The sequence below is a fragment of the Pelecanus crispus genome, chromosome 8, assembly GCF_030463565.1.
Source record: "Pelecanus crispus isolate bPelCri1 chromosome 8, bPelCri1.pri, whole genome shotgun sequence".
NCBI lineage: Eukaryota > Metazoa > Chordata > Aves > Pelecaniformes > Pelecanidae > Pelecanus > Pelecanus crispus.
The window spans coordinates 12,611,634-12,624,494 of record NC_134650.1 but is presented as its reverse complement, the minus strand read 5'-3'; the positions used below and the strand labels follow the sequence as shown (position 1 = coordinate 12,624,494).

The 12,861-nt window shown below is 56.1% G+C and overlaps 1 protein-coding gene across 1 annotated transcript; it reads right to left on the bottom strand.

The window, feature by feature from the left end:
* Positions 1 to 7,584: 7,584 nt before the first annotated feature.
* ADRB2 (adrenoceptor beta 2) lies at positions 7,585 to 8,778 on the bottom strand. The gene has a single exon (XM_009491872.2). The coding sequence runs from the start codon at positions 8,776 to 8,778 to the stop codon at positions 7,585 to 7,587; it is 1,194 nt and encodes a 397-aa protein (XP_009490147.2).
* Positions 8,779 to 12,861: the final 4,083 nt, after the last annotated feature.

The window sequence follows — 12,861 nt, the reverse complement described above, 5'->3', positions numbered from 1 at the left end:
GCTTCCAGCCCAACCTCCAAACCAGCACAGCTGGAGAAGCTGCAGCACAGTGTTTGCACTGTGCTGAGCCAGGGCTAAGGAGCCCTGCTGAGGCGCGAGGTGAGACCTTGCTCAGACAGCTGAGAGGGAGCAGAGTCATTGCTCTGCTGGGGGGGGACTCGCTTCTGGGCCGGAGCAGAGCAGAGACAGCACCGGGCTTTACTGACAAGCCATGCATACATTTTGCACTGTCCCACCTTTCCCTTGTCTCTGCACTGGACATGTGTTTCCTCCCAGTCCCAGGGAACGCTGGCACTGGTGACCAGCAACAGAGGATTAAGGCTCCCAGCTGTACTGGTCCATGCTCCTGCAGGTGCCACAGGAGCACAGGAGCCATTCAAGACTGCCACTGTTTAAAGTGCAAACAGGCAAGAGAACAGGGGGATTTTTAAAAACCACTTTGCCTGCGAACCCTGAAATAAGAGGTGAAAACCAGAGAAGCCCTTTTACGGCGAGGTGCTGAGCACCCACAACTTCCTCACTGTTTCTAGGGCTCAAAGCTCAGCATAAACTAATGAAATTCTCATCCACTCAAGGAGGCTGCGTGTGCCTCCCAGCCAGCACAAGGCTATTCAGGTGTTGTTTTTTCTAAATGAGCTCTGAAGGATTCACTGGAAGAGTCTTGGAGAGTATGGGGGGAAATGTAGCCAGCAAAACAGCTTTAAGCAAGGACACTTGACTACAAGCATACCATAAATACTTTTTATTTAAACACAATGTCAATCAATAGGACCTGCAATAAATATGCAAACAGACTTTTGAACATACAGATCTTCATCCATGTATCTACCTAGCACAACAAAACACCTTTACATTTCCTTGTTTATATACATATCTATATATCCCTGTATATAGACAATGGAGATATATATACACACGTATACATACATATATCTAAATATATATGCACTTGTGCAAAAATAACCTTGCCAAGGACAGTAAACAAGTAAATATTTCCCAATCCCCTCTCACTGGCACTGGCAATATTGCACTGACATTAAGTTGTATGCTCCTGCCATTGGGAGGGTGAGAAAACAGGAGAAAAACTGAAAATGCATGCATGGAGAAGCAGCAAATCCACTTTTTTCATGATGAAGAGCATTTGTAGAGACTCAATGCCCCCTGAAATACTCTTCTTGATTCATCCCCCTTACACACAGCAGTTCCAGCAGATACCTACTGCCAAATCCAGGTGAATCAGGGTTGTGTCCTGCTCTTACAACACTTACCAGGAGAGATAACCTCCCCCAAGTTCTGTGTAAACTCCAGTTTCGAGCATGCACTGCTCTGTCTGGACTCAGGCTGTGTCACTAAAACCCCAGGGGAGCGCCTGTGCTCCCACCAAGCTGGCTGTACTTTGTTCTGTGGCAGGAAAACATGAGCCTCAGTTCTTCTTTAGGACGAGAGGAAATGGCCTCAAGCTGCATCAGGGAAGGTTTAGATTGGATATTAGGAAAAAATTCTTCACAGAAAGAGTAGTCAAGCATCGGAATAGGCTGCCCAGAGAGGTGGTGGAGTCACCATCCCTGGAAGTGTTCAAAAAATGGGTAGATGTGGCAGTGTGGGATATGGTTTAGTGGGCATGGTGGTGTTGGGTTGATGGTTGGACTGATGATCTTAGAGATCCTTTCCAACCTTAATGATTCCTAGTTTTTACTTTCATTAAAAAATAATCCAGCCACCAAGCCAGGAAACATGACATTATTACTCTACCCTTAACTGGTTTAGTGGTGGACTTGGTAATGTTAGGTTAATGGTTAGACTGGATGATCTTAAAGGTCTTTTCCAACCTAAACAATTCTATGATTCTATGATTCTATGATTCTGCCAAGGGTACAAGAGAGAGCGGTTGTGCCACAGGGTCTGCCCGTGCCACCAGCTGCAGCTTGGGCTCTTGAGGAAAAGCTGTAGTGCATTTCCTACGAGGCAGCGCTGGGTGAAATATTGCTGCCCTGCTCTATAATATGACAAAAAGCACCTACAGGTGCCCATGGGTGCCCCGTGCAGCTGGTCACACTGCAGGAATGTCTCTGATAAGAGGGTGTAGCTACCCCAGCTGCCAAATGACAGTGTCCTCACAGCCTGGGATGTGTGTTCATTGCAAAATGTTCTCTTTGCCCCTAGGAAGAAAGGTTAGGACTAATGTTTGCTTTCAAAACAGCTCCAAGAAAAGAATAACAAGGGGAAGAAATACTCAGGCTGCTGGGTTCAAGTCTCAGAAAGAGCTAAGCTTTCACACTGAAAGAGACTTTGTTGCACAGGGAGGAGATGCCAAGGAGTGGTCCTACTCACAGACCTGAGAAACCAAGCACAAGTGTAAAAACAGTGATGAAAGGAACCTTAATCCTTGCAAAACACTAGTCCCGGGGGACACCACCTCTTTGCTGAGAACAACATCCAAGGCCAGGGTGGCTCTTCAAAAGAGCCCTTGCTCATCTGAACCTGAAGAACCACCCTGGGTACCGTGGACACTGCAAACCTGAAGCGCAGGCACTGATGCCGTCTTACGAGTTAGCAAAAGCTGTGGGTCAGCCGAGGTACGAGGGGCTTCACCAGGGCTGGACAGTTCTGCAGGGGCAACTGGGGGAGGGGGAAGACTGGGGTGATGCTGGTGAGCAGACCAGCAGGCACCTTCCCCAGCTCCCCCTTTCCCTCCTCACTGCCCAGGGACACAGCCAGGCACCGCCGCGCTCAGTCAGGAAACCTTTACTTTCCTGCTGCTTTTAGATGGATGGCACTTTCTATGTGCTGACAGAAAGCAGAGAAGGGAACATGCAAGATAGGACATCCTCCCTCCTGCCAGGGCAATGAACACGCTCATAAACCCATCTCCTTGGTAAATGGATTCATCATACCAGTGAAAACAAACACTCAGAGGCAGAGGACTGGCAAAGGGAGGGGGACAAAAGCCCTTCCCTTAGCCAGCGTGGGTGTTGGAGACTCCTGGCAGCAGAAGCATCGTAATACCAGAAGGGCAAGAGATGCTGGGAGATAGATCGCAGCCTGCTGTTTACTCCTAGCCAGCCCTGTCAATATCCGCCCCTCTATGGCATAAACATGTCCCTTATAGTAAATAAATACATAAATAATCCCTTTGAAAAGCCCAGCGGCGGTGACGTGGGAGAGCTGAAGAGCACGCCGTGTGCCTGCTCACACATCTGCTCCCTCTCCAGAGAAGCGGGGCTCTCCTTTCTACGCTACTAATCCCTGGCCTATTTTCAAACATTTGGGTGCCTTTGGTAACTTAAGTCTCTTCCCTCCCTCTCCACCGTACCCACTGCCTTGGCAGTGTCCTTAGGCTAGGGTCCCACCTCCACCGGAACCACAGGGCAGGCTACCAGCTGTGGACCCGGCTCCACAGGCGAGGCCAAGCTCCGTGTGCCCCCCCCGACACCCCATGGCAATGCGATATGCGCTGACAGGCAGTGCTGTGCATTAGGAATTGCTGAACAATTTGGGATATGAGGTGCTTTGAGAACAGCCAGTCTTCAAGAGATGCTCAAGTTGAGCTCCCAGCGGGGATCTGCACCCAGACCCCATCCCCTCCACCAGCGCCCCTTGCACTTCCACACCTCCCCAGTGCCAGGGCAAGCAGCAGGTTATATTTCAAGGCCTGGGCTTCCCAGAAAGCAAAAGCTCTCCAGGAATGCTCCCAAGAGGCAAAGGACTGACATAACTCAGCAGCTCTCGATACTCTGCCTGTTTTGGAGGACAAAGCAAAGACAGCCCCTGATGTGGAAACTACAGCTGCCTGAATCACAAGCAGGGCCTAGGGTGAGGACAGTATTTTCTAACAACACAAAAGCTGCGTTTGTGACGCTCATCTTGATTAAGACTTTAAAAACAATAACAATCTGTTTGGCCAAAGTGGCTAAAAGCAGTGAATGTACCACAAAGCTCCAGTTAGCTGTACACCCTGACACCCGGGGGTGGACAGTATCCCACCCGTGCTCTATCCACCTTTGCAGCAGTGGCATGAGGAGCAAACCAGCAGCACAGAAGGTAGCCTGCTCTGTTTGCAAGAATTTGGTATTTTGTCACACTGATTTTCCTTAAATGAAGTCACCACTGTGTGTTTTATCAGATGTATTTAACCTGAGCCAACTCTCTGCTAGTGTAAAATCCTAAGTACCCTAAAGCAAATTTATGTCAATGCTCCATTTTTTCATGCCTAGCATGTATCTATAAAACTATCTTTTTATTATAAAATATTTTAACAGGCCAAAGGATTCCTTTACACAGCCTTTCTTTTTCAATCATGGAACAGGAAAGGTTTGTCACGTTCAGCTTTGGTGGTGCCATAATATTTTTTCCTCCGATATTTCTCTCTTTCAATTCCAGATGCACTCAGAACCGTGCAGTTTGTATTTCACCAGTTTTACTAATGTTGCCTTAGAGGAAGGAAATTAGTTCTTCAACACTCAGACTTCATTGCAAGCCTGAGGTTTCCTAACACTGTAGCTGAGCATCGGAGTACTGAGGTCAACTGCCCACTGCAAACAGCTCAACGTCCCGTCCCTTTCACATCCATGCGCGCTGGATGCTGCAGCGGTCCTGCAATTAGCCACTTGCTTGTCTCAGCTTTGGCTATGTACATCCACAACATCTGAAGTATGAACATAGCCAGCCAGACAAATAGAGCAATTATTTGGACAACAAAGTCCTGGTCCACAACACGTGCTACTGAAATGCAAATAATTCGTCATAGTAAAAATACAGAGAGCAACTGAAATGCGGACACTGGATTTCTTTGTGCTGGAGGCTCCTGCCCCAAAGCCAGTAGAGTTTGGCTGCTGAGCCTGCTGGAGGCTGGCCTGACCCCCAGTCAGGAGCTGGCTGTCACTGTGGGACACCTCCTCCCTCTGTGCCCTTGCTACCTGCTAACCTGTGCTGCCCCTGGACATTGCAAAATATGGCAAGTGACTGGCAAGATTAAAAACACAGGAGATATAACAACACGGGAGATACTGACCGCTACAATCAAGAGCTTAATTTTCACTCCCCCCGAATGCTACATAATAAAGGCTCGCACCAAGCTCAAGTGCATCTCTAGCCCAAGCGCGTGTACCTACACCGACTCCACAGCACACTGGCCTCTCGCATTTCAATCCTTGTATAGTATGAAGCAAACAGCACCTGACTGCTGGTCCTGATCCCATGCTGGGTCTCCCCCTGCTAGGACAGCCTGTTAATGTTTATCTGAGGAGCAAACGTTTTTGCTGACCTGGGGCCTCACACACCACACCATGTCATCACACCTCTCCTCTGCTCAGGTTGCTCACGCTCGAAGGACTTCGGGCACTGCCAACAGCCCCACCAAGGCAGCGGGTGAGGGCACTGACAGGCGCAGGCATCAAAGCAGACAGCGAGAGGCAGGAGGGAAGGGCTGCATTCCCTGCTGTAGTGCTGAGCTGGAAAGGCGGCAAGTGGAGCTGAGCCAGCACCCGCCACAGGGCTAGAGGAGGACAGTGCTCTTACAGCTGTTCCCCCTTCCCAGCACCCCTTTCCAAGCAGGATCAGGTCCATTTTGGGAAAGAAAGAAAGAAGCACTAGGAGTTTCCATAGCCCAGCCCCACAAAAGCCAGGTGGGGCTTTACCATGTGGGGTGTGACAGCTCGAGGAAGAGTTGCTCGCTGCCCTACGCCTTGCAGCAGCCGCAGCAGCGACCAGCACCAATCCCCCCAGCACTGCTGTTCCAGGGGGGATTCCCCTCCAGCGCTCCCTGGGGCTGCCCCTTTCGGTACCAGCGCTTGGAGCAAGTCCTTCTCAGAGCAGCCAAGAGAGTCAGGGCCACATGGGGACTGCAAAGATGTGTCGGCAGCCAGAAACCCTGCTCCATTCTCCCTCCCAGCCTCCGACCTCCCCAGCTTCCTTGCGCTGCTGCCCCAAACCCCCTCTGCCGCCTGCAGCGGGGCGGTACCAGCCCTAGGGGACTGAGCTCCGGGGCACCCCGAGTAGCTGGCACCCCACTGATCTGCAAAGCCAGCTCTGCCGGGGACGCACCGATCCCCAAACTGGCCACGACAAGCCCCCAGCAACAGCGCAAGCAAAACCCCCGAGGTGCAGGGCAGGCGCCTGGAGCTGCGTGGGGGGAAGAGCGCGCACACACGCGGTGCCCGAGCATTCCCCGCGGGACACCACGGCCCCACGGAGCGCCGATGGGTCCCGTGAGCACCCTTTCCCCCCACCTCTCCGAGTGTTTCTGAAAAGACCCCGCACTTGCGCATCCTCCCGCCCCGCTGGTCCACCCTTTCACACAGCAGCCGCAGGTGAAGGCAATGGGGGGGGGGAGCTCCATTCCCACCCCGACCGCCTCTCCCCTCCAGCCAGGGGCTTTCGGAGAGCAAGCCCTCGGCAGCAGTGCCGTCGCCGTCGCTGTCGCCGTCCCCGTCCCCATCCGTGGCGTCCCGCAGCCCACACCTGCCCGCCCGTGTCTGCCGCCCCCTGACAGCCCTGCGCGCCCGCCGCCAACTCTGGCAACCCGGGCACAAAATGCAAAGCCTGCCGCGAGGGGAAAAAACCCTCAGCAAGCCGACCGACCGACCGACCGACCGACAGCCGGCCCGCGGCCAGAGCTGTGCTCCCCGTCTGCCACAGAAAAGAAAACATCTCCTCGCTCCCCAGCTCCTCGGGCTCCCTGTCATTTCAGACTTGAAGTTAAACAAACCGGGCAGTTTAAATGCTTTGGTTGGAGCCTCAACAAAAGGATGGTCTGCGGTTGTAGCAGCATTTCACCCAACTTCCCAGTACCACATTCCTGAGTCCCACAGTCACAGCCCCACATTCTGGTCAAACAGGCCATTTATTTCTGTTACTATTATTTCAGCAGTAAGTCCTACAGCACTTGGCAAAAAAGAGCATTCGTTGTTTCTGGGCGTTGTTTAAACTGGCCCACGGACGGCAAGAGCCGCGGATCCGGCACAGCCCCGCCGAGCCGCGCTCGCCTCCGCTCCTCGCATCCCCTCCGCGGGGATTTTGCCATCTCCGCGCGGTCCCCTGGGCTGGGCAACCCTGGCACCACCGCCCGAGGCTGCCCTCCCGGCCGGGCAGGGCTCCCGCGGCCCCCGGCTCGGTTACGAGAAGGGAACGGGGAAGACCCCCGCGGGGCGCCGGGGCGGGGGCTGCAGCCCCGGCCCCGCTCCCGCTCCCGCCGCCCCGCACGGCGCTGCCGCCGCAGCCGCCAGCAGCAAGGTCATGAGGTAGTTCAACACCGGCCGCGGCCAGGAAGTTCCTCCGGCGACGAGCTTTCTGCACAGCCTGACATTCCCCCCCACCCCCCCCCGCTCAAGGGACCCCTGGTCGCGCCGCCGAACAGGTAGACTGCAGGCAGCCCGCCCGACCCTGCCCGGGGCAAACCCCGCCCCCCCCCCCCCCCCCGTTTGCAGAAGGTTTGCTGAGTTTTGGGTTTCTTGCAGCCATTAGATTTCAGGCGCGCTCTAGAAGAGGATCATTATTATTATTACTGGGGGGTTTGCTTCTCCTTAGAGAGAAAGGCTCCTCCTTATCACCGATGTGTGCCGCGCCAGAGCCTGTCGCGTCTCGAAGCTACCCGCTAGGCACAGTACCTTTGCAGTGCAAAAAGTCCTCGGGCTGAGAGAAGGAGCCCTCTTCGCAGAGCAACTCGCAGGTCTTGTCCGATGCCAGAGGGTAGCCGTTGTCCTCCTCGTTGTAGTCGCTCTTGCCGTTGCTGTTTGAGTAGCCATTGGCATACATCTTCAGGGCGGACCTGCGGAGGCACAGGAGCTCCTGGAAGGCATACCTGAAGTCCGGGCTCCGGCAGTAGATCAAAGGGTTGAAGGCAGAGTTGACATAGCCTAGCCAGTTCAAGAGGATGTACACGTACTTGGGTATGACATCGTCCTGGATGACGTGCACAATGTTGACGATGAAGAAGGGCAGCCAGCACAGCGTGAAGGTGCCCATGATGATGCCCAGGGTCTTGAGGGCCTTGTGCTCCTTCAAGAAGAACTTGGAGGAACGGCGGTGCCCAGCTCCCCCTTTCTGCTCCTGCTCCTTGTTCTGGGTGTGAAACCTCCCCTCGCTCTTGTCTATCTTCTGCAACTGCTTCTTGGCCACCTGGAAGACCCTGGCGTACACGAATACCATGACCACGAGCGGCAGGTAGAAGGAGATGATGGAGGAGGCAATGGCATAGGCTTGGTTGGTGAAGAAGTCACAACACGTGTCCTCCTCATAGCACATGATGGCCTCGTGATGATCTGCCCGGTACCAGTGCATCTGGATGGGCAAGAAGGAGGTGAGGGCTGAGACCACCCACACCACGAGGATGACCACGCGTGCCTTGCTCTTGGTCAGCAGGCTCTGGTACTTAAAAGGGGAGGTGATGGCGAAGTACCGGTCCACGGCAATGACGCAGAGGGTCTCGATGCTGGCTGTGACGCAGAGCACGTCCAGGGAGGTCCAGAAGTCACACCAGAAGTTCCCGAACTTCCACATATCCATGATGATGTGGCTGGCGCCGAAGGGCACCACGGCCAGCCCCATCACCAGGTCAGCGCAGGCCAGCGAGGTGATGAAGCAGTTGGTGACCGTCTGCAGGCGCTGGAACCGGGCGATGGCGGTGATCACCAGCACGTTGCCGAAGACGATGGCCAGCACGATGACCGACATGAGGATCCCCATGCCCACCATCCACACATCCCGTGACAGCGTGGGGTCGGCGGCGCTCTGGTTGGCGCTGACGTTGCCGCCGGGCAGCTCGGCGCCCGCCACCCCCATGGCCCTCCCCCCCCCTCCCCCCAGCAGCCCCCCGGGCAGGCGGCGGGGGCTTGGCTTTGCCTAAGGCTCCTCCGCGGCAGCGCTGCACCGGGCGCCGCGCATACGGGACGGCAGGTGCGGGGCGGGCTGGGCGCGGGGGCGCTCCCGCTGTGCCTGCCTGGGACCGCACCGCACCGGACCGGACCGCACCGCACCGGAGCAGACGGGACCGCTTGGGACCGGACCGGACCGTCTCGTCCCGCACTGTCCTGTCCTGTCCTGTCCTGTCCTGTCCTGTCCTGTCCCGTCCCGTCCCGTCCCGTCCCGTCCCGCACCGTCCCGCGCGCGGCCACCGCGCGCCCGCCCCACTACCCCAGCCCGTTAGGCGCCGCGGAGCTTATAGCAACACCCGCTTGTGACATCAGCCCGCCACAGCCAATGGCAGCCCGCGCCGCGCCCCGCGCGCACCTCGCCCCCCCCCCCCGCGCCCCCCTCGCCCCGACCGCCTGCCCCACGCGTGTCCCCGCCCCGCGCGCTCCCCCCCGCCCACGCGTGCCGCAGCCCCGCCGTGCCCCCGCGCCCCACGCCCGCTCCCCCCCCCCCCCGTGGTCTCCCCCCGCTCCAAGCGTACGCCCCCCCCCGCGGGGTGCCTGCGCGCGCGCCCCCCCCCGCCCACGCGTGTCCCCGCCCCAGGGTGTCCCTGTGCTTTCCACCCTACATGCGTCCCCACGCGCTGCCTGCCCTTCAGTGTCCCCACACCTTCCACCTACGAGTGCCACACACGCGCTCCCTGCCCCAAGGGTGTCCCCGCACCCCTTGCCCCAAACGTACCCCCACACCCCGCGTGCCCTCCCTGCCTCGGGGTGTCCCCACACCTCCCACCCCACCCACGCACCCTGCGCGCTCCCTGCCCCAGACCCCGCACCCTGTGCGTCCCGTGTCCAGGACACGCGGCACCAGGAAAACCCTGAGGACGCTGGCGCTCACACTTTGTCCCTGGCTGGACACTGGGCTTTGGCTTTCCTGAGAGCCCCCACCCTCACTGGTGACACTTTGCGCCAGGAGGTCACCCACTCTGCCCCTCCTGGCCCCCAGCCCAGCACCATTGCTGCAGCTTCACCCCCAGCCCAGCGCCCCGGTGGGCACCCGCGCAGCCAGGGAGGTGGGGTGCATCCGAGTGCTGGAGCCGCAGCCCAACCCCAGAAATCCCGGAGCCGGTCAAGGGCACAGGCACCCCTCAGCTGTCCCGGGAGTTGCGCGACTGCTGCGCGACCGCCACGCACTGCCACGCTGCAGCCAGGCGTGTGGTTAGCCCCGGACACTGTCACAAGTATTTCCCTCCAAAGCAAACAAATTTGCTCAATAAGGACTAAGGAATCCTGCAAACTTCCTTTTCACCTAACGGGAGATAACGCTGCTGCTGGAGTTTCATTTCTGCCCATTGCTCTGTACTGACGCTGTCCAGCCTCGTGATGCCCTCCCGCAGAGATACCTCACGCTGCCTGCGGGCCCGGGGGGGCTTGCGGAGGTGACAGCGAAGCCTGAAGGCTGTGGTTCTAAAATTGCCTTATGCTGCAGAAAGGGAGAATAGAAAGAGTTGCTTTTGCCCGGCATCTCGTTGGGTGCTGCACCATGGCCCTCCTGCGGCAGAGGCAGTGGAGGACTCCTGCCTTCATTAGCAATTAAGCAGTTGCTAATGTTAAATCTTGTTTGAAACACGCCAGCTGCCAGAGTCTGATGGGGCTTCATGATTCTGCCCCATTTCTCCCGGATGGCAAGGCCGTGCCGCGGTGCCGAGGGCCGGGCACCGGCTGCCGTGGCGGGGCTGCAGCGGGGAGCAGCCTTCACCCTGCCAGCCCCACGCTGCAGCCTGCCAGGCGTCTGTGTCGCACCCCGTCTGTGCCCGGGCTATTTATAGGAGCACGGAGAGGAAGCTTTATGGTTTAAAACACAGGGGCAAATGAGGTGCTGGAATCAGGAAATACGATGAAAAGCAGTTTCAGTGATACGAGGTTTCTGTCTAGGCAGGGATCTTCCTTAACTAGTGGCTTCCCTGCGCTGTTTCCACACTCCACATCCGCATCCAGAAAATCAGCAAGCCCAGCTTACATCTAAATATTTTGCCTTTGTTGTACTACATTCAAAGAATCCTGAGCCTCTGCTTTGGTTAACAGGATGTGGTGGAGGAAGCAGAGAAAGGCTGATTTTTCTTCCTTGACTCTGCAGCTCTTGCTTGTGTTGGCAATCTTTGTTCACCTGTGTGAGGTGTGTCGGTGTGGGCCCATGGCTTGAGCAGATTTCTGCCCTTGGCTATGCAGCCATGACCCACACCAAGTGGGACGAGTGACCACAGGTTCAAAATAAAGGCGGGACTTTACCCCACATAAAAATAAACTTCATCACCCAAAGTCTGAGTTGCTTTCGAGGTTTGCATGCCTTTATCTGTGCTTTTGAGTAGTTATTAGCTCTCCAGCATATTCAAGGCTTCTTATTTAAGCAAATATAATACCAAACCTCAGAGGAGAGGTTAGGAAGGCAGTAAAGTTTGCACTTCTTACGCTGCCTAAAGTGCTGGGGAGAGCCCCAGCCCACCCCAAAATGCCTCGCTCTGGGTTCCTTGGGCTTAGAGGGTGTCAAAACCAGGCACGTCTCACTTGTTTCGTGCAGCACATCTGCACCACTGACCACGCTGCTTTGTCATCACGCTAATCTTTTCTCTTTTTATACCTGGATGTGTGCTCCCTCCTTGCTGGGTGACATTTGAAGAACGGCCTGTGGGATCAATGAGAAAGGCAGGGCTGGTGGAAAGAGGTAATCACTTTTATTAGCTCCACTGACATAATTGGAAAAAACAGCCAGGCTTTCAGGCATGCAAGACCTTCCTCAGGACTGTGACTAGCTGGGATGCTGGCCTTAACCCTGCCTGCCCAGATGCTTATCACAAGCTGGAAAGCACGAAGCACTCTGATATTAAGCAGCTGGCCAGATCAGGCCCTTGGCAAGCGCTCGGAAGTAACAGTCTTCAACAGTGTTTGGCAGGAGAGGAATCTGTAAAATTCTCTTCTTGCAGAGAACTGATAAGTAACAGTATTTGTCTGGTACGCCACTGCGGGGAGGACTGTAGAGCAGCAGAAGCAGCATGCAAATGGCATGGAAGCATTCTTCTTCCCGTGGCTGCTGAGTAGCACCAGCCCCTGCTGCAGGTGAGCAGCCCAGGCACCCTTCGGACAATCTGGCAGCACCTGCTCGGAGGGCGTTCATTCTGCTTTTCCCCTTTTTTCTGCTGCATTCGTGTGCGTGGGCCTGGCTTTGGCCGTCAGTGGGCACTCGGCAGTGCTGCAGCAGGGTGCTGTGCCGGGGCAGCTCACCAGCTCACGGGAAGAGAGACGGGGACACTTTCTGTGGGTCACCCCTGCCTTCCTCTGGGGGCTTTTGGCTTCCTCATTCTCCTGCTTCAAAGCAGCTTGGCAGGGCTCAGGGACCTTTCGGCAGGTTGGCTGTGGTAGCAGCAGTGCAGCCTCCTGGCTCTTGATTTGTCTTCTTCTCTTGCTTTATAAACCATGAGGGGGAGCCACCCCTGACTTACAGCTCCCCGTTAATCTCTCATTTATCCTTGTTTGGAACAACAGTGCAATTTGAAATTAGGGTTCAAGTGAGAAAGTGATTTTTTTTTTTGTTTGCTTGTTTCTCTCTTGGAGCAACCTGGTGGGAGCCCTGGGGTGTCTCCTTGCTCCATGAGCCCACAGCTGTGAGGAGAAGGGCTCTCTTTGGCACCAGCCTGCAGCAGGGAGGACACCAGAAGGGATAGAAACACTCCTGCTTCTTTTCCACGGGGGAGATGCTGCCACCTCCACCCTCGGGCAGCTGTCCCCAGCCCCAGCACCCTGTAGGACCATGCCCACCCCGCGCTGCACAGGGGGACGGGGTGGTGGAGGGGCTCTCCTCCGCTCTGGGGGCTGCAGGATGGCGTGAAGCGCCTGAGACAGCAGTGGTCTGATGTGGGAGTATCCCTAATGCTTTCACAGGTGCCACGGCTGTTAAAGAGTGCCCATCCCCACATCCTCCCCTGTGAGGGTGCCGTGGAGGTGTGAAGGGAAACTATAC